This window comes from Salvia miltiorrhiza, chromosome 2 (assembly GCF_028751815.1).
Source record: "Salvia miltiorrhiza cultivar Shanhuang (shh) chromosome 2, IMPLAD_Smil_shh, whole genome shotgun sequence".
Taxonomy (NCBI): domain Eukaryota; kingdom Viridiplantae; phylum Streptophyta; class Magnoliopsida; order Lamiales; family Lamiaceae; genus Salvia; species Salvia miltiorrhiza.
Window position 1 is genome coordinate 23,246,368 of NC_080388.1, and position 20,931 is coordinate 23,267,298.

Sequence of the window (20,931 nt, forward strand, 5' to 3'; positions counted from 1 at the left end):
TCTTAGTTGACATACATGCTATATTGTTTTGCCAGTGTTTTAGAAATTGCATTACATTTTTCGGTTATTGCAAGTACATGGGCATGTCTATCGTGCTATAAATTGATAACAAGTGTTATTATAAAACTTCTTACCCCTATTTGATTTATGGAATGAGCTAATCTTTGATGCAAAACGGCTGAAGGTAGTGTGTTATTTTATACAAAACTCAATCAATGTATAGAACACATTGATTAATATTTCTCCTGATCCAAACTTTGAAGAAGTTTGTGTATTTCCATTCAAAAGGAATTAGCAACAATAATAGCCTGCCTGCAGCGAGCCTTAGCCTGTTGAAGCCTTTGATTCAAAGTGTCTTCCTTAACAGCAGCTTTAAGCATAGCCAAATCCATTTCCATGAGCTTCAAAACTCTGGCCAGCTCTGTCACCATCCTATCCTCCACTTTCCCTTCATCTCTCAGCACCTCAGCTTCCTCTAAGGCTCTGGCGGCCACGATTTCCCCGACTTTCTCGAGCAGCGCCGCTGACCCAAACTCCCTATCCATGAGCTCCACCAGCTTCTCCAAAAAGTCCATGATCACGTACCCCGTTGGCTTCTCCAATGGGATAGGCTTACTCCTCTTCCATCCTATCTCGAAATTCGGTGGCTCCGGTTTCACCAGCCCTTTTCGAGTATTCCTGTCGCGGATGATCTCGGATTTTCTCCGCTTCTCAATGGGGAACTTGTCGGGGCTGATGGTCGTTTCCGGGGCCGGAGCCGGGAACTCGGCATCGGAGGCTGTGCATTTGCGTGGAAAATGGGATTGGTTTGGTGAGGGGAGAAGTAGATGGAGAGGGTGTGGATGGTGATGGAGGAACTGCAAAGTGGAAGCCATGCAATCTTATGAGAAGAGGATAAGATGAGGTTTGGCTGTTACAATACATTGTTTTTCAGGTCCCAAATATTTCCATGTTTTACTCTTTACTGCTCACAAAACTTCTTTTTGTTTTTTTTCCAAAGGTAACTTTGGTTTTCTATCCGTTGTTCAAATAGGTAAATTCAAGTATAACCACAATTAGGATAGATGGGTAGAGATGTCAAGATCGGTATGGTCCGGTTGCTGGGCGAGCCGTGCCATTTGGCACATGGGCTCGGCCCAGCTCAACTGCCCCACTATTTACACTTGAGTCGAACTTCCTTAAAACAACTTAAGTAAATAAATTTCTCTTAGAAAGTTTTTGACAAAATAAACTCATAAAAAACTTATAAACCGTAAAAATAAACTTCAAGACCTTATAAACTCTCCAAAATATAATCTCTTGAACTCCAATTCATTTTTTCATTATCTTATAAGCAACAACAAATTAAATAACTCAACTATGACTATTATTTTATCAAATACACTTTCAATTTCATTTCTCCACCTCACAATTTACTCTCTAACTTATAATCTCAATTAGCCAAACATTTTGACAACTTATGAGCTCTTGAGACATTACATTTTATCATCTCTCTAAAATAAGTACAAACACCCCATAAAAACTTGGGTACAACCGGGTGTATCGTACAATCGGATTGACCCGCATCAAGACCCTAACCCGCATCTTGATCCAAACCCGCATTTTGACCCAAATCATGAAAATGACATTGTGCAGTTATACAAATGACACTGCCTATAATTGACACTATTCGGTATTTTAAAATATTATAATATCATTTTCAATCTTATAGTTTCATTTAAAATATTATAGTGTCATTTGCAATCTTATAGTGTCAATTACAGAAAATGTCATTTATATTTCTTAAAAGTGTCAGTTATACACAGTGACATTTATAATGTTATAATATTGTTTATACGTAGTGTTATTTGTATAACAAAATAGTGCCAATTACAGATAATATAATTTGTATAACCAAATAGTGTCATTTACACAATTTGGGTCAGGATGCGAGTTTGGATTAGGATGCAGGTTAGAGTCTAAATGTAGATCAACCTGATTGTACAATACACTCAGTTGTACCCAAGACCACCTCTAAACACCCTCTATTTCAAAACAAACAGTAGACAACCAGCCCACCAAGTCTTTTTTAGTAAACTTGCATAACAGAACAACACTAGCATTCGTGCATTTGCCTCTAAAAAATTTATAAGTTCATTCAATTATAAGACCAAATTATCTATCTTAATACAAAATTTGGCTATGAGCAATGGACATTTGATATTAATTTACATGGGACAAAATGGTTGAGACGCTACATATTTGTATGCTTACTATCTACAAGAAAGAATCAGAAAACTATACCAAATCGTGAGACCTTTCACCCAATGTCATATATTACAACAGACAACATTTTCAGTGCTGAATTCTCAATTGGTTAAGTAACTTCTGCATGTTTTCAAGTTTCTCACTCAGCTGTCTGACATTATCAAGGCAGTCGGCTGGCGATTCCGAGCAAGCCAACTCGGTGGCGAGAGCAGTGCATTTTGCTTTCGAATCCATAACCGCCTCCTCGAGAGAAGCCACAGTCGACTCCATGCCCGAACCCCAACTTCCACCTGCCACATCAGAAAATGGACTAAACCCCGTCTTCGACTTGTCAGGAGTGAAAATCTTGTCTATACTTCCACTTCCTGCAAGATACAGCAAGGAACAATCAGGAAACTAAAACATGTCCATGGACTCTCTTAGTTTATGCCGTGTCGTCTATTTCTATTTTACTGCATGATAAAGATTTGAAAAAATCACCACTGGAATTGCTTGCAGATGTATATACTTCAATCTCTAAAAAATACAAAAATCATCATTTAACATCTGGAACTGATATTACCTAAATTACTCAGTTGGCTGATTGCTGCTGAGCCAAGAGATCCTTCTAACTTGAGAATTCGCAGGACTCCAGCAGCTATTCTACCCAAAGAGTCGACCTCAGACTTGCACAAGAGAGCGAGATTTTGAAGCTCATCCTTCTTCATTACAGCCTCAATCTACGAAACAAAATATAGCTTCATTTCCCTCCAATTGAAAGTAAAAACAACAAAGGTTATATAAAATTTATAAATGGAGCTTACTGGCTCGGATATAGAGAATTTCAAATTTTCCACCATCCACTCAACCGTTAGATCATCATTATCTGCTTCAGAAGCCACTATGTCAACTGCCACATTGACACCACCATGCCTCTCGACAGGTTGCTTTTCGCTTCCAGGTAAACCATTCTGAACTATCCCGTTTTCATAAATACCATTCGTCAGCATCCGCTGCCCAGCCATTGGCTTTAAGATCTCCAGACCTTCCATGCCAACCTGCAAATATTTTATCATAAGGAACCTGATAAAGCTAAGCTAGAAAATTGTTAAAGCAGTGGCAATTGGCAAACGTTAGTAATTTCCAGCAGTGGTGTTTCTGCTTGCATAAAAGTGAGCCCTTAGTAGCAGAAACAACACATTTTTGGTTCTACACCTGATCGATTACCATTTTCATGAAATATTATACTATTAAGATTCTCCTTTTTCAGTGAAACACAGCTATTCAAGACATTCCATAGTAGTGTCAATGGCTGACAAGCACACAAGGTTAGGCAAGAAAAATATGAGATCCTAATAAGGTTTCATATTACACAACTTCATTATAAAGTACATTAAATGCCATTATCAACCATGGTTGGCGTGTATTGCAATATTGGGTTAGATGATTAAGAACTATTTGTAGTAGAGGATCCCAACTGGTGAAGATGTATCGACACAATAAAAATCTCAGCACCAACAAAAGCAAAAGTGGGAAAGAAGAAATTTCAGTTTCACTCGGTATAGAAACGATTAATGGGAATTGGTGGGCCAAGACATATATAATCAAAAATAAAGAAATAGAAACAACTGAACAATAAATGCAACTACTGATTTGTAAAAGAAGAAGCTCACAGTAATCAACTCAATAGGATATTTCTGCTTTCTGCTCGTTTTTGTTTTATCAACTGCTGCATGCATTGGTGTGCTTTTTGCTTTCAAATGTAGATTCTGAAATGTCATATGCCAGCTCCTCTTTTCTCTCTGAGGAACTTCAGAATCATGGAAGTATAATCTATCTGCCATCTCCTGTGCACCTTCAAGAGCAAATAGCCAATCTTTTAACTCAATTGATACATCCACGTCATCAGGGGTGCCCAAATGAAAGAGGCCACTTTCATTTCCATCTTCTGGACATACATCTAGGAGGGGAGAGAGAGAAAGAGAACAATCCATAAAAAAAAATATCATCAATTTATGTTATGCATGAATAGCAGAGAAAGAAACTAAAATAGTAACGGCTCATACCCTCTCTAAGGTCATCCACAGTGACAGGTGATGCTTTAAAAAGCTTTGATAAAGGTCCGCCAGATAACTGCTCAAGTCCTCTAGTAAGACCTTCCCCTGGCCCGCCATCAGCACTAAGAATTCCAAACCTATGAAGCAAAGATTCAGCATAACTCATTCCTCCACCAAGGCGGATACCAGCAATGCAAGCAGACACATTTAAACTGTGGCACTCGATATCTTGTGCACTATAGGGAATCACATGTACCACAGATATGTCGAGAAATGGTACTGTAGTATTATGATTGGATTGATAAACTTTAGTATTTTGCACCCAAAAGACAGCCCGTAACTGATGGTTGTCCTCGCCATTCAGATTTTTGGTGTTGGGAAGCATCGAGTCAGAGCCTTTCTCCAGTTGGAAGTCATTCACAGTGTCTGCACAATCCACCTCGACCCTTTCCCACCGTAAAGTGGATGAAATTGCCATTGCGCCACCCAGAGTTCTATGGCTAACCTTGACAGACAGACCATCTCCAATGAAAAGAACTAGAGGTGCACCTTGAGTATCAGAAGAAGAGTCTAAAAATTTTAGCTGCAGATTCTTCAGAGAAAGAGTTACAGCAGTATCACCAGGAACTTTATCCATTATGCTTCCCTGCAAAGACTCATTTCTTGTTACCTTTAGGGATTTGCTTTTCCCTGCCACGGCTATCCTTTCACTGACCTTACCAAAATAAGCATAGAGGTCTAGAACAAAGAATAATTGCTCCACCGAAGTGCTTGAATTATATTGTTCACAGTTAACACCTACTCTGACAACCCCCCCAGCAGGTGGCATATCTGTTAAAGGGGTTCCATCCGCAGTCACCATTGCTACTTCAAAACAAATTTCTTTCATCTCAACACATTTCCATAGAATTGACTCCACCCTTGAGGTGTTCCTACCAATCAAGCCGTTGCATGTTTCCAATGACAAAGTAATTAAAGATGCTCCAACAGCCAATTTCTTCTGGCTGGCATCAATTGGTTGGTTTTTCCAAAGACAGAAGCATGCAGGATCCTTCTCAAGGTTCAGCAGGCTTAGCTTTAAGGAAGGTGACTGGGAGAACATCAAATCTTCAATATGAAGCCTTGCCCCAGAAAAGGAATTCTGAACTGGTATACCGGGACTTCCAGATAAGTGTTCTGGGTTTTCTATCTCTAGGGGTACAGTAACAACTAAACCTTTAAGATTGAACAGTAGGGAGTTAATGGAGAAATCTGGCAGTACGGAACCAGGATTAACAACAATTCCATCAGCCAAAAAGGATGATATTCTCAAACAGGATTCTTCCTGTAGATGAATCTGAGATACAAAGCGAACAGGTAGGCATTAGCAGCAATAATAGTAAAGTAAGTTAAATATTTCTAATCTAGGAGAGATAGGAATAGATGAATAGTAACCATTAGAGGCAGGCAGTCAATAACGGTTCTGGAAGCAAAAATTGGTGGGCTTGGGGAGGGCACTAACTGCAGACTGTAGAGACAGATCAGAGGCACAATGCAATTTGACTGCCATTGCTGGTCTCCAAGAGGATATATTGGAGGACAGAAGTTCTTAGCTGGATACAGTAAACAATGTTCTGTATGAAAAAAGGCTCTTATGATTAAACAGTGTAAGCATGTTGAGATAAACGTAGAAAAATACCAAAATCTGGGACATCTGAGTTATCAACTGAAGCATCCTGCATTGACGGCTGAACTAACGTGCACGGAGGACGCGAAAATGTATCCCTAGATTTTATTTCACATGGAAGAGGGCATAAGTTAAACCATTAAAAGCCACTCTAAAATGAGAATTTACCAAGCAAAATAACTGACATCTAACTTTAACGAAAAACACAAGTTTGTACTGACAGTCTGACATGTCTCCAGATCCATAATGATGGCCCAAAATCTTCTGATAATGCAAGACAAATATGTACAAACAAAAAGATTACTGGAACCAAGTGTCAAAACATAACTTGCAAGCAAAACATAGCATGACCACTGACGTACAATCAATTAAATAATTTAAAGTTATCTGAAAAATGTGAAGTACCAATAATACAAGTAAGTGCTCTTAAAATTATTTGCATTTTTGACCAGCAAGAGAGCAGGTGGCACTACAAAAGTGATTTTCAAATTTCAATCAAACAGGTACACATCAACATCAGACGTCACAGTAGCATGCCCTTGTTGTAATACACAGATTAACTCACCTTAAAAACAATCCACCTATCATAACCCGTGTCAAGTAATTGGCCTTCTCTCCATCAGATACACTTGACTGATTGAATAATTAGACATCAGTGCATTGCAAAAGTGGCAATACAAACTTGAGAAATACAAAACTATTTGGAAATGCATGACTTAAGTGTATGTGTCATCCTAGGATCATGAAAAGAGGTAAAACATGAAATGAAATTTCCATTAAATGACAGACGAACCCGAGAGAATAATAGTGATTGCATCAGAAGTTCTAGCCGGAATTCTGCAAGTCAAACAAATTTGTTAGACCAAGACTTAATCTGTGGCACTCGCATTGGCAACTAATCACAGAGAGCAGTGATTTTCTATCAAAACCTATTGATACTGACTTAATTGGCAGTAAAAAAGTAATGAAAACAAAGAACACAGATGCAAACCAACTAACCAGCATCCTTAATGCAGAGAAATATGTGATCCACAGTTATAGAGACTAAAGAACGACCAGCAGCTTCTGCAGACCGCTGACAAAACAGGAAGTATTGACACCATTCAGAGAGCTCATTTGTAGAAAAGATTCTCTAAGTGTCAGGTCAAGATATTAGATGCTATAGTAGTAGTCAATTAAATAATACCGGCTGAGAACTTGGATTAACATCTCCTCGGTTTAGACAAACATACAATCCAGTAAAGAAACGGAGAAGAGCTCGTAATCCTGAGAATAACACAGTTTAAGTTAGTCTAAAAATGATTCGAGAAATGGTGCAAGAACTTGTATTGTAGTCAAAACCGGGTTGGGGGAAAGGTTGTTGACAGTGAGAGTAAGTTTATGATTGAAGAAATTCAACAATAAAATTGTGTGCAGTTTTAGCTTTAGCCACAGAAAACCAATTGACTTATAATACAGACCTGGTTCACTTAAAGCAGGGCAAACAGCTTCTGTAATATGTAACTGAACTTCGAGCCCTAGTGGGCAATTTAGCTCTGTCCTTTGAATTGTAATCTGAAAATCATCATTGAATTCCAAAGATAGTAAATATTCCATAGACAACAGAGAGTCAATCACACAGAGATGTTACTTCATAGCAGGAAAGAAAATTGTTTCCTGGAAAATCAGTGAAACAAGACTATCAACCACAATAGAAGGTGATGTTAAAATCAACTGAAAGCTAAAGCACATACATAGGCCTCTCCCGAGATCCCCTCAATGAATCGCTCCCCACCAAAGAATACTCGCTTTGCACCATCTTCATCTTTCTTATTGGTCCCTTCTTGAGAATTTAAAAAGTTCAGATCCGCAAACATATCTGGATGAGGAAGAAGGTCAATAGATAAGTGCTCCCATTGAAGTTTCTGCAGATAAAAAAATATATTAGATATATAATTCATCATTTCCTGAAACATGCATATAATATGAACAACTATTTTTAACTAGACATGACATAGGAATCAAACATGATCTCATGAAAAATAGATTATTCAGTTTCAGACAAGAAGTGTGAAATGAGAAAAACACACATGAAATACTCTTCTGGTTTTACTTATACAATATTTTATAGTATGCAGATACAATTTGAAAAGAATAGAAACATGAAATTAAGTGGGCTTCTTTACTTTGAACACATATATGAACTTCTTTCCAGTAGAAAAGTCCCTTGCTTCCTTAAGATTTACAACCTGTTAAGAGGAGTCAATTTTAATAAGAGATGTGTTCTTCTACAAAAATGTACATGATATCAAAAAAACAAAAACAGTGTATAAATGAAGAGCATAACCTCCCAGTTCTCATTTGTTGTGCAGAGTATAAGGTTGCGTATAGTGATGGAAGCCATTGGAGATGCCCTGTTGGATGGGAAATGGTTAACAGAAGCTGAAGAAGGGAACTATAGGAAAAGTATACCATATCCTTCATATTTCTTTGGAAACTTCTTGCTTCTTAACAAACAAGTAAAAGGAATTGATCCACATAGACTAATTAAGGTTATTGGATCCTTAACACATATAAAATTCTTAAGAGAATGGTTTCTCTTTAGCTCTAAAGGGCTAAGAACCCTAACTCATGTAAGTGAATTGCTAGTATGGAACCAAAAATGGAAGATATGATCAGCTAGCTCCTACAGATACAGGATCATATCCACAAACAAATCAAAGATGCCATGAATTCTATAATCTTTTTTTTTACTATACAAATCTTGTATTTAAAAACAAAGAAAAAATAGATTATAAAGGGATGAGGAATCCCCAGAGGCCAAACCATCTAATTACAGATGATGTCTGACACAGAAAAGACCTTAAAATCCTTAAGATTCAAGGACCCCCAGGCTGTTTCGACCCTCCTCTAAAGAATGTTCTTTGACCTCAAAGTTTCTCCTATTCCATTCCAACCTCAAGGACCTACAAAGGGCTGAACAATGAAATCTAACAACGTTTTTTATTTTTAACAAATATAGCTACCAAGATTGTACAAAATTTGGTTGCCACAGTGAATGAAGCCAAGCTCATTTAGAACTCTATACTAAAGTCTGAGAGAGAAGGAACGAAGAAATATGTGATTAAGATCTTCAGACTTATTCCTGCATAAAACACACCAGGTTGGGATGGAAGATTATGAGGGAAGCGTCTTTGTAATGCATCACAAGTGAGCATTTCCCTAAACTCAATAGCCAGGAATAGATCTGAACTTTTTGAGACAAAGGTACCTTCCAAATAGCATTAAAAAAGGGAAGTGTCAGAAGAATTTGCAAGAATTTTTTTTGGGGAAGGATCCAAAACCCACCTCCAAGTATCATCCTGCCCCTATGTAAGATGCACTTCTTCAATGTTGCATAAATCACAAAAAACAAGAGATCTAGAGGAGTTATGAATCAAGGAGGCAAAGGAAAGAATGGGTATAAGATGCAGGGAAGAAATACATTATGAAAGGGGGCAGGCGAGGAGAACGACTAGTTAGCCGTCCAAATTTCTTCCCAAATTCTCACTTAGTTACCGCTTCTGACTCTAGATATGTATTTCCTTCAACTTTAATGAGTAGCTCTAGTAGCAATACACCACATCCCAATGGTTGTCTTGCAAACCATACTTGGTTTTAGTTAGTCTACACATCCCAATGGTTGTCTTGCAAATCATACTTGCTTTTAGGTAGTCTACGCATCCCAATGGTTGTCTTGCAAACCATACTTGCTTTTAGTTAGTCGGCAACACAAAGAATTGATGCCTTCTTGAAAGAACCACTACCATTTCCCCAAAAGATCCTTGTTTTCTAAATATATATTCCCAATAGTCCAATACCCAAAGAACTCAAATAACCTGTTTACTGCATTATGAATCAACTCATTAAAGTACTTCATGATTTTACATTAAAATTTGATCTTAGTGTCCAGAATAACTAGCTTGCATCTAATAATCAAAATGACATTAATTCTGAAGGTGGCAAGAGTTACCAGGTTGCTCCTCCTCTGTGTCGAGCTCCACCATGAGCTTCAAGTAAAAGATTTACAATACCAACTTGTAATGTCATTCCATCTGCAATCTGATAGATATAAACCAAATATAAGTTTACTAAATTTATTATGAGGTGATGTACTTCCCATAAAAACTAACAGGAAAAGCCTGTTACTCGGCATATGGAAGTGCAAAATTATGCTATCAGATAACATAAGATTAACCTTGTCAGCAAATCCATATCCATTACCCTTTCCAGTACTTGTTGAGGTTGAAGCACTGCAGGAGGACAGATGGTACAAAATGAGAATTCAAGCTTGAAGGCCAACCGCATCCACAAGAAATGATAATCAAACAGAGGTTCTCGGCCCTGTCAGCATACCTGCTCGGGTTACTAGACACATCTATGTCATCATTTTCCACCAACACCAGGTCCAGCCTATCAATTTGCACCACAATTGGCTCTACTTGTACGTAGCTCACCGAAGGAAGCTTCAAAAATTGAAAGAAAACGTGCTGTTAACTCAAAACAGCTCCACAGCATAAACAATACAAAGTCAATTCTACTTAAAGTTCAGACTCTTCACATCCAGGATCACAGAAATCATCAAATTCTCTGTTGACAGTCTCCAATTTACAAGTATTCAAGTATTTGAGTGGCGACGCTACTGACCATAATCTCCAATTTGCCAACTTTGGCGGTGGTGACATTCAGCGCCGGCGGCAATCCCATACTCGCATGTAATGCGTCTCCATTAATATCTACCAACAATAAAATAAACAAAAAAATTAAATACATATTCTCCAAAATTCAGCTCCACACACAAAAGATACAGCTCGAACGAGATCGGAAGCAGAAACCTACCTAGATTGTAAAGTTGCGCGGTGCGCCCCTGCAATTTGAACTGATCTCTACTGAATGATTTTAACCAATACTTGAGAGTGTACTCCAGCGCTCGAGCCAAGATAGACTCCATCTCTGCTCGGAATCTTAGCCTTGGAGTTAATGCGAATTATCGTAGCTTATTGCGGTGCCTGTGGTGCCGGAGTAACCAGAGATCACCAGATCGGAGGCGGGATCCGATTGGAGAGAGAGAGAGTCGGATGATAAAGGAGAGAGGGAATAAAAGGGGTGGCACGTGCGAGCAGGGTTTAGACGGTCATGTGACTGGCACGCGCGGAAGATTCTGCGGTTCCGCTGTGGGAAGCTTTCGGCAAGCTAGTGAGTTTGATGGTCGAATTACGGTGTGTGATTAGATGAGAACAGAGCACGGCGATGTAGAGGATCACAGCCCGGTGTTGGATCTCCAATTGCTGCGCCTGTCAGTAACTCTAATAGGCAATAGTTGGCGGGAGAAGTGTCTTTTTGTCGGTTTTTATATCCATTTACTTTTATTATCTGCTTTTGGAAACTTTAAGGTAAACAGTAGTGGAGTAAGAAATTCAAAACAAAAATAAAAGTGATGATTCGCATATCATATACAAGGAATTTAATAGTGTTCTTCGTAGAATAAAAAAATTAAATAGGAATTAATAGTTTATTTCGAGAGAAATAATGAAAGATTAATGATAAGTTATTGTGTCATATGATCTTGGAAGAACACACTCGAAATAATGAAAGATTTATAATTATTTATTATATTATTGCTCTCGAAAGACCACACTAATGTATGATTTCGGAATTGGTAATATGGATTAGTATAGTTGTAACAATTAATGTCTTCGATCAAAAAAAAAGTTGTAACAATTAATGTCACCTTTTTCCTGTTAGAAAATACTCTCTCCGTCCACGAAAGAACTTCATATCTTTCCTTTTTAGGACGTCCACAAAAGAACTTCCTTCCTATTTTTGGACTATACCCCACCACTTATAATCCTCTTACTTTTCACTTTTCACAACTCTCAATATTAATTACTCCCTCCGTCCACGAAATGAGTACCCATTTGGGGGTGGCACGAGTTTTAAGAAATTGATTAAGTGTGTGTAAGTGGAATAAGGGACCCACTTTTATTGTGAGTGGGATGTGTGGGGTACACTTACCAAAAAAGGAAATGGGTACTCATTTGGTGGACGGACCAAAAAGGAAATATGGGTACTCATTTCGTGGACGGAGGGAGTATAACACTTTTTCACCACTCCCAATACACTCAACTACCTTTTATCCACTCTCAATACACTCAACAATATTTTTTCTTAAAACTCATGACACTCCCTCCTAGGAAGTTCTTTCATGGACGGAGGGAGTACAATAAATCTATGCAGCCACATTGTGGCCACCCACACACTAGTATAATAAGGAAAATTTTGATTTATTTAATTTATTTTTAAAATAAAAATAGGATTTAGTTATTTTACTATATTTTCTACATCGAACTTAATTTTTTTTTCATTTTTTTTAATTTATTTTTTAATAAAAATAAAAAAGTTACCAAAAAATAATTACAACGTAGAGAATATGATAAAATAACTAAATCTTATTTTTATTTTAAAAAATAAGTTAAAAAATAAAATATTTTTTATTTAGGTAAATTATGGGTGGCCACAATGTGGCTAGGGCTGAGCATCGGTCGGTTCGGCCGGCCGACCGACCCAAAAATCCTAAACCGACTAACCGACGGTTAGGAGTTCTTATAGGCCGAACCGGCCGATTTTGGGCAGACCATTCGACCGAAAACCGAACCGATGCGGTAGTCGATTTCGCGGTCGGTCAATCGGCGCGTAGGTGAAGAGAGAAAGGAGAAGGCGGCGAGGACTGCAGAGGGAAGAAGAGACCGACGTGCAGAGGACTGTGGAAGGGAGAAGAGAAAATGACAATAGCTCGGAGGGGAAAGCAACGAAGAGGATAGGTGACGCCGCAAGGAAAAGTAGCGACGACGGGAAGGGGGGAGCAGGCCGTGCGGAGGCTGAGGGGAGGGCGGCGCCAGCCTGTAAATGAAGGTGATTGCGTAAAAGTGAGGCGTGATTGCGTGAAGGAAAAGTCAAAAAGTGCTGCTAGGTTTAGAAATAAATAAGGTTAAAGTTTGACATTACTATAAAGAAATGAGTAGTGCTATTTGGACAAAATTTGTCCGGACAAAAATAAGGTTAATTTTTTTTAAAATCAATTTATTTATAAATTTTGATTCAAGTTTGAAAGGATTTAATTAGTTTTATTGTTTTTTCTATATTGTAATTTTTTCATAATTTTTTAACATTTTTTTTTATTTTTTGTTATTTTATTTGTAGTTTGTGTACTTTAAAAATAATAATAATTAAAAAGGTTATTGAAAAATTACAAAAAAATTACAATATAAAGAAAACAATAAAACTAACTAAATCCTATTTTATTTTGAATCAAAACTTTTAAATAAATTTATTTTATAAAGTATTTAACTATATTTTGTCCGAACAAATTTTGTCCAAATAGCATTATTGTAAAGAAATAAGGCCCAGTAAACCAATACCCATTCAGCCATTCTTTGAAATTAAAAAACAAGGCCCAACAAACTAGTCGGTCGGTTCGGTCAAAACCGACCCAAATTTTCTAAAACCGGGCCGACCGCAAAAAACCGAAAATTTTCTAAAAATAAAACCGAACCGACCGACCATCATTTCAAAACCGACCGAAAACCGATCGGTTCGGTCTATTTTCAGTCGGTTTGATCGGCCGGTCCGGTTTTTGCACACCCTCAAATGTGGTTGTTTAGCATTATTCTAGAAAATATCTGGATATTGGTCTCTGCTCCTCTAGTTTCATAACCATGAGCATGAGAAACCATGTGAGAAGACTTTAGATGAACTCCAAAAGGCTTTGATCAAACGAATTGTGACTTAAAAAAGATAATGAACCCCAAAGAATGTTGAAATGAGAAACACTTTTATTTGAAATTTGTGAGTTGATTATAAAGGCGGCCACATTAGGGAACTCACCTCTAGCGGAGAATTGGGTCTGATCGGATTGATTTGTATCATAATTGTGTTGCATATTGAATTTTTGCTTGATGTACATCTCTTTAGTAAGCATGCAATTTGGGGAAGATTTGGATTGGTTTGTTGAACTGTGTGGTTGATAGTGATTTCTTGTGAGCTTTAATTTCATTTGATTCTTATGGACTTTGCTTAAGGACAAGCAAAAGGTTAAGTGTGGGGGGATTGTTTTGTGCATTTTTGTTATTTTTTTGATGATATTTTTGAAATCTAAGTTACGAACTTTGATTCATTTTTCAATTTCAACAACACTTTTAAACCTTTACAAATAAGTACAATTTTATTTTAAGTTTTTGCAATCGGGGTTTCTCGCCTCAATTTACAGTCTCTCTCTCTCTCTCTCTCTCTCTCTCTCTCTCTCTCACACTTTTTCTTCTTACAATCAGTTGTGTTATTATTGTTATAATTTATTTATTAGTATATATCTCCATATGCAATAGGTTCACTTTCTTCTCTCCTGTCGTCAATGTTGTAATTCAAGAGGTGCAAAAATTTGGGGAAGCCCCAATTGCAAAAATCTAAAAGAATTGGTATTTATTTGCAAAGGTTTAAAAGTGATGTTGAAACTGAAATTTTTGTAAAGGTTAAGTGTGGGGGGATTGTTTTGTGCATTTTTAGATTTAGATTTTTTTTATTGTATAATTGGTGTAGATCATTTTATTTTAAAAGATAATTTACATTTGCTTATATTTTAGTGTCAATATATAAAAATACCCACTTTCATATAGCAAAAATAAAATTTACCCACTAAGATAAAAACATAAAATTTTACCCACTTTTTGGGCGAAAAGACTAAAATACCCCTCCTTAAATATTTGCAATTTTCCAAAAATAATCCTCACTTTCTCTCATCTTTTTTTTTTCCCGGTCCAGGCACCTCTCTCCTCTTTTCTCTCTCTCTCTCCCCTCTTTTCTCTCTCGCCTCCAATCCTTCCAAATTGGCTTTCTCCAGCAGCCTCAAGCTTAGAAGCGGAGCTCCGGCAGGCTTCCGACGGCCAACACCGCCGTGAAAGAAGAAGCGACGGCCAACCGTGCCGCGTCTCTTCTCCCGCGGTGGCCGCCGCCTTGTACCAGCGAAGGTCCGATGCAGCCGCCGCCGCTCTCTCTCTCTCTCTCTCTCATCGCAGATCTCTCCCTCTCGATCTGTTCTGCCACCGCCGCCTTGGACCGGCGAAGGTCCGATGCGTGGTTCTGCTGCGAAGATCCGGTCGTCATCTTGGGCAGAATCGTCGACGACCGTGTGGTTCTGCTGTCGCTGGGGTTGGTCACCGTGATGGCGCTGGTGTTCACTCACGTCGGGTTGAATGTCCTCGTCGCCTTGATTGTGGCGCTGGTGGCATGCGGCGGCCACGCCGCCGTCAGGGGCACGGAGGATTTGTTCTTGGATGAGAGCGACGCCGCCGAGGGCGGCTTGCTTTCGGTGGTGTGTTGAGGTTTTGAGCCCTAGATTTTGAATTTGGGGGAATTTTTTGTTTGTGATTTTTTTTTTATGCCAGCAACAATTGTTGTATTGAATTTCATGGTGTTTGTAGCAATTCTTGGTTTGAAATTTGAGTTATTCATTTTTATTGTATCCAACTTTCAATCATTTTTTTTAGTTATCAATTTTTTTATTTGAGTTATTCATGTTCATATTTTAGTGGTGGATCGACGGATTAATTTTTTTTATCCGAATCAAGTTGATCGTTCAGTTATTTCGATTCGGTTTAAAAAACTAGTACTTTTTTTTCCAATTTAATTGTTTAAATCCAATGAAGAAATTGATGAAAATCATGCAATTTTGTACAAATGTTCTTGAATTCACAACCAAGTTTATGAATTCACAACTGAATTATCGGCGTTGGTTGTGAATTCACAATTGAAATAGTGTTGATTGTGAATTCAAGTTTTATTGGTTGTGAATTCATAACTTGAAAAAATGTTGGTTGTGAATTCAAGCTAATTCACAACTAACACTATTTATAGTTGTGAATTCAAACTTTAAAACTTGAATTCACAACCAATACTTGTTATTCAGTTGTGAATTCGAGTTTTAAAGCTTGAATTCACAACCATAATAAATTTTGGTTGTGAATTCACTGGTTGTGAATTCGTGGGTATTTGTAAAATTTTTATATGTAAGGGTAAAATGGTAAATATGGGTATTTTTTTAAGTTTTTATATTAGTGGGTAAAATTTATTTTTACTATATAAAAGTGGCTATTTTCAAAATCCACTCTATATTTTAATTATATTTAATAACTTTATTAATTTATTCATTTAAAATATCATTCAATGTTGTAATTCAAGAGGTGCAAAAATTTGGGGAAGCCCCAATTGCAAAAATCTAAAAGAATTGGTATTTATTTGCAAAGGTTTAAAAGTGATGTTGAAACTGAAATTTTTGTAAAGGTTAAGTGTGGGGGGATTGTTTTGTGCATTTTTAGATTTAGATTTTTTTTTATTGTATAATTGGTGTGTATCATTTTATTTTAAAAGATAATTTACATTTGCTTATAGTTTAATTATATTTAATAACTTTATTAATTTATTCATTTAAAATATCATTCAATTTCAATACTCATCGTGCATTCACAGGCGGGCATATTTTTTTCTGTAATAACCCGCTCTTTTAATTATATTAAAACCAGTAATGCGATAATTATTTATTGCATAATTCAGTAATAAAACCCAGGGGTTATCTAGGTTGATAACAGGCTTATCCGCTTATGTTTTTGAATTATATTTATATTATTGGAAGCAGAGTTATTATTTACGTCCGTTAGCTTCGCGTGAGAAACCGCAATAACAATTATTGAGATAGTCAATAATTTTTATTTCAGATTCATAACTGACTTAGCAAAGTCATGTTATTTAATAGAAATATTATTTCTATTATTATTATTATTTATAACTACTATTATTATTCTGCTTGAATTGTGGATTATTCCGACTTGTGAGGAAAATTAAATCTTCGGATTTAATTTAGATATTAGATGAGCAAGACGAATTAAATCTACGGATTTAATTTAGATTTATTTTACAGTCTATCGACATTAGCAAGAGAAGAAATAGAATATCGAGTTACGAGATTTATTAGAATATACAGATACACAGATACGCGATTACATAGCAAAACCAAAGTTAGCATTTGTGATACAGAATGACCAACGTTGAGAGATTCTATCTATCACACCACAACTTTTACAACCTATCTACTACAATTATCACACAAGTCCCTAACCCACAATTCAAAAACACCATCTGCCAACCCAAAAAAAAAGGGGAGAAGCAAGGAAGAAAAAGGGGCATAGGAGGCGTGAGGTGTGCTGGAGCTACAAGCTACAAGCCAGCCACCCCATTCCCCCAATCCACTTCACCCTACCCCTCCTACATATCTTTAGCACACTCAAGTGCACTCCATCGCCCCTTTGCCTTCCTAGCCTACAACTTCAGCCAAAACACTCCCTTATTCACTCATTATTCACCTGCAATTACAAGGCAGCAACACAAATTTGTTCCAGCCATTCCAGTGCAGATAATATCCAAAGATCCAAGAGTAAGAAAGAACATTGATTAGCTGCCAGAAGCTTTAAGGTAAACCTTGGCATTTATCACTCATCTCCTTCCATTTGCAACCTGCATTTATTGAAAGGAACAAGTATGATTTATTTCAGAATCCTTCCACTTAATCCACCCACAGCAGCCAACCAACACCAATACCTCAAGGTAATTTATGTTATCTCGATTCACTCTCTCTTCATATACATACCTCACATCCTCAGAGTATGATCAGTTTATACATTTGTAATCCGATTCCACAAACAAATAGAAAGGAACCACTTTAGCTCACCACTGTCACTAATAGATGAACGAATACAGCCATAGCACGCTTACTATTAGATCGATGAGTTCAGATTTTCTCCTGAAGGAGTCTCTATGCATATTGATTTCTAACAAACAACGAAAAGAAAATGGAGATTAAGAACTTAGCTTTTAGAAAAGAGGGGCGCTGCCCTGCTTAGTCCGGCCGAGAGACGACGTCTTGGCGGTAACTCCAAGAATAGCAGCGTCGATGGCGTCGACCGGTGGAGGGCAGACGACTCCCGACCCCAGCGACGGCTACTCGCCGATTCTGGAGTAGCAGCAGTGGCTCGGTGTGCGGCAGCGATAGAGTTTTAGGCGGAGCGACGCCGGCTTGAGGTGACAATGTCGCGGAGATTTCAGGGGCGGCGGAGACTACTATTTCTGACTGAGGAACTCGGATTTCTTCCCTTTTTCTTTTCACTCGACTTTGAAAGAAATGTAGTGAGGTGAGGAGGGAGCAGTCGAGGATCGGCGGCCTGATGACCAGCGGCTGCCGCTGCGAGCGCAGCGGCGCGGTGAAGCCGGCCTTCCAGTTGCAGCGGCGGGGGTATCCTTGTCTCCGGCAGAAATTAAGGCTTCTTCTTCGTTCCTTCAATAGATTTGAGGGAGAGAAGGACGATTGAAGACGAGAGGAGATGGGCGAAGGAAGCGTCCGAGTCAGGCAGATCAACGACCAGCGACGTTTGCCGTTCTTCCATAGGTGGCAGCGACGGCGATTTTTAATTTGGGGGAGCTAGGGCTCGATTCGGAAAGGGGGAGAATTAGGGCTCAATTTTTGGGTGGCCTCCCCTAAATCTTTCAGAGACAGCAACAGGGGCTCGTGCCGGCGACGAGAAGGCGCCGGAGCCGGCTGGAGGCTGAGCGAGAGGAGGAAAGAGAGAGGGAGGCGCGACTGGTTTGAGAGGGAGAGAGATAACCGAGAGTGAGGGAGTTGAGAATTGGGTTCCCCTTTTAATTCATAAATTGGGCCGATTTTAAATGCTGATTGGGCCTCTGATTTTATTTATCTGGGCCTTTGATTATTCATTTTTTTTTTGGCTGCTGTATCATGTCAGTTGGACTGATTTTTATTTAATTTCAAGCCCAGAATAAATCATTCTATTCTTGGGCTAAGAGATAAAACTATGAGCTTGAATTTTATGTAGTTGGACCCCATATTATTTATTTAATTGAGCCCAACTACTTACTTGCTTAATCATTTGGGCCCAAGATAATTATCATATTACTTGGACCTCTTCATTATTATTTTAGCCCAATTGCATTACTTTAACCCGAGCACTCCTAATTAATTATTAGGCTGCATTATGTTGAGCCTTTTAATTATTTGACTTATATTATTACTTCAATTCATATTTGTTTAGCCCGGTTAATTAGACGCAGCTACCCAATTACGATTAATTTTTACGAGGTTATCTTATCAAGCGGATGTTCGATTTAGCTACTTTCTTTTATCGATTAAATAGGGCGACTTCTATTTATTATCAAGTGGGTTAAAACACTCTAAGATGAGCAGATTAATTATAGTTACGATTCGATTTCATGAAGCGAGACTTAGTTAGTTTTGTTAATCCAATAGCCTGTTTATTAATAAAACTCTTGGGTTATGATATTAGGATAATAAATCAGGCATAAGAGATTCATGCATAGTTACTCACGCATTCTCATTATTTGAGAATTTTTGCTCGAGCAAATATCTTATTTAAATTCTCGCAATAAAGGTTAAGCGCGAGAGTAATACCTAGACGGGAGCTACTGCACCACAACTAGAGCTATAATCAGGTGGGCTTACTTTCCAAATGTATGATTGAGTTATTAAGCTCTAAATATTTCATGAAATGAAAACTATTTATCCAATAAATGTTTTTGTGCGCTCTGTTATGTTTAAGGCTCGCAATTCATGGATCGATCGAGGTTCTCTTATGGCCTAACACATTATTTGAGAATTGTGTACACTTGTTAGTTGTTTCGGTGGGTTGATCTCCATCGGGCACTAATTCATGCAAGAGGCGTTATAAGGGTGCTCGGCTGGATGTGTTCCGGAGCATGCATCATGTAAGGCCTGCCTGGGTAGCGTCCCAAGGTCAATTCAACTTGTCTAAGTTACGTCCTCAGGGCAAGTATCATGGGAATGAGGGATCCATCGGTGGCTAAAAGGTCCGTGATCACAGCGAGTAACAGAACAGAGTGTGACAACAGCGCGCTAATAAAATGAAATATTTTAACATGCTTAGAAGTTCCTTTACTTTAAAACCTTCTAAGTTATGTCATGAATGATTGGATAAACTGCTCTTAAGAATTGTGAAATGTTTTAAAAGTTGCAGCCACTAAGTACATTAGTACTTAGCCCAAATATTTTCAAATATTTTTCAGGTTGATGGCTGGTGTTGACGGGGAGAGCTGAGGCTAGGGTTCAACTCCGTGTTTTGACTTCCGCTGATGTGCTAGCCTTTATCTGTCTTTCGTTTTCTTGACTTAATTAAGACCTTTATGTTATGACTCTAAACGATATCTTTTGTTGAGCCTAGACTTTTGACTCTCAAGTATTTTGATTAAGAAATGTTGGTTATCTAAAGCATGAAACTAAACTTATGTGATCCTGAGTTTGAGTATTGTCATTTGATTGGCAACTCTTAAGGCCTTTCATTTTATCTCTTTGGAATATGAATACCCAATTTAATGGGTAGATTGTCAAGTTTATTCTGGTTGATTAAGACTTTCCATTATTCTTCCTATTTCCTTTTGCCTTGGGAAGTCGGGTTGTTACATTTTCACATGCTATATAAATACAATTTGTGAGTGCCTCATGGCCAAATCCACTATGTTAACAACAATACAAGGTACAATATAAGATCTCTTGGTGATCAACCTTTACAGATTGGCTGCCTGAGATTAATATGAACTGCACCTATCGATGTTGATACAAGGTACAATATAGTATTTATTTTTGGAACTTATTTATTTCCTTATGTTTTACGATCGGCTAGCTGTTAGTATTTAAGGGCTTTCTTTACGGTTGTGAAAGAGGTCTTAAGTTTGAGGAAATAAAAGTTAGGGTTTTGATATTCCTGGAGGCTACGCTGCGTCAGATAGGAACCATTTTACCAATTGAATTGCGCTTTAGTATCATATATATATATATATATATATATATATATATAACCGTATAAATGGTGATAC

The 20,931-nt window shown here is 37.8% G+C and overlaps 2 protein-coding genes across 4 annotated transcripts; both read right to left on the reverse strand.

The window, feature by feature from the left end:
• Positions 1 to 144: 144 nt before the first annotated feature.
• Positions 145 to 1,012, reverse strand: LOC131008363 (protein CHLORORESPIRATORY REDUCTION 41, chloroplastic). Its single transcript, XM_057935248.1, has one exon. The coding sequence runs from the start codon at positions 873 to 875 to the stop codon at positions 282 to 284; it is 594 nt and encodes a 197-aa protein (XP_057791231.1). The 5' UTR covers positions 876 to 1,012; the 3' UTR covers positions 145 to 281.
• A 1,097-nt stretch (positions 1,013 to 2,109) lies between these two features.
• On the reverse strand, positions 2,110 to 11,242 carry LOC131008361 (uncharacterized). Of its 3 annotated transcripts, none has more exons than XM_057935245.1 (20): positions 10,807 to 11,242; positions 10,615 to 10,703; positions 10,324 to 10,433; positions 10,166 to 10,220; positions 9,941 to 10,029; positions 8,276 to 8,342; positions 8,115 to 8,177; positions 7,683 to 7,853; positions 7,410 to 7,503; positions 7,136 to 7,215; positions 6,949 to 7,024; positions 6,743 to 6,786; positions 6,515 to 6,582; positions 5,962 to 6,047; positions 5,718 to 5,875; positions 4,293 to 5,619; positions 3,900 to 4,174; positions 3,051 to 3,284; positions 2,810 to 2,966; positions 2,110 to 2,612 (listed from the first exon to the last, which is right to left on the reverse strand). In XM_057935245.1, exons 1-20 carry the CDS (start codon positions 10,916 to 10,918, stop codon positions 2,335 to 2,337), a joined length of 3,633 nt encoding a protein of 1,210 aa, XP_057791228.1. In that variant the 5' UTR covers positions 10,919 to 11,242; the 3' UTR covers positions 2,110 to 2,334. The 3 variants fall into 3 exon arrangements, with proteins under 3 accessions (XP_057791228.1, XP_057791227.1, XP_057791229.1); XM_057935244.1 differs by having other exon boundaries at positions 3,900 to 4,186; XM_057935246.1 differs by lacking the exon at positions 10,807 to 11,242 and having other exon boundaries at positions 3,900 to 4,186; positions 10,192 to 10,220.
• Positions 11,243 to 20,931: the final 9,689 nt, after the last annotated feature.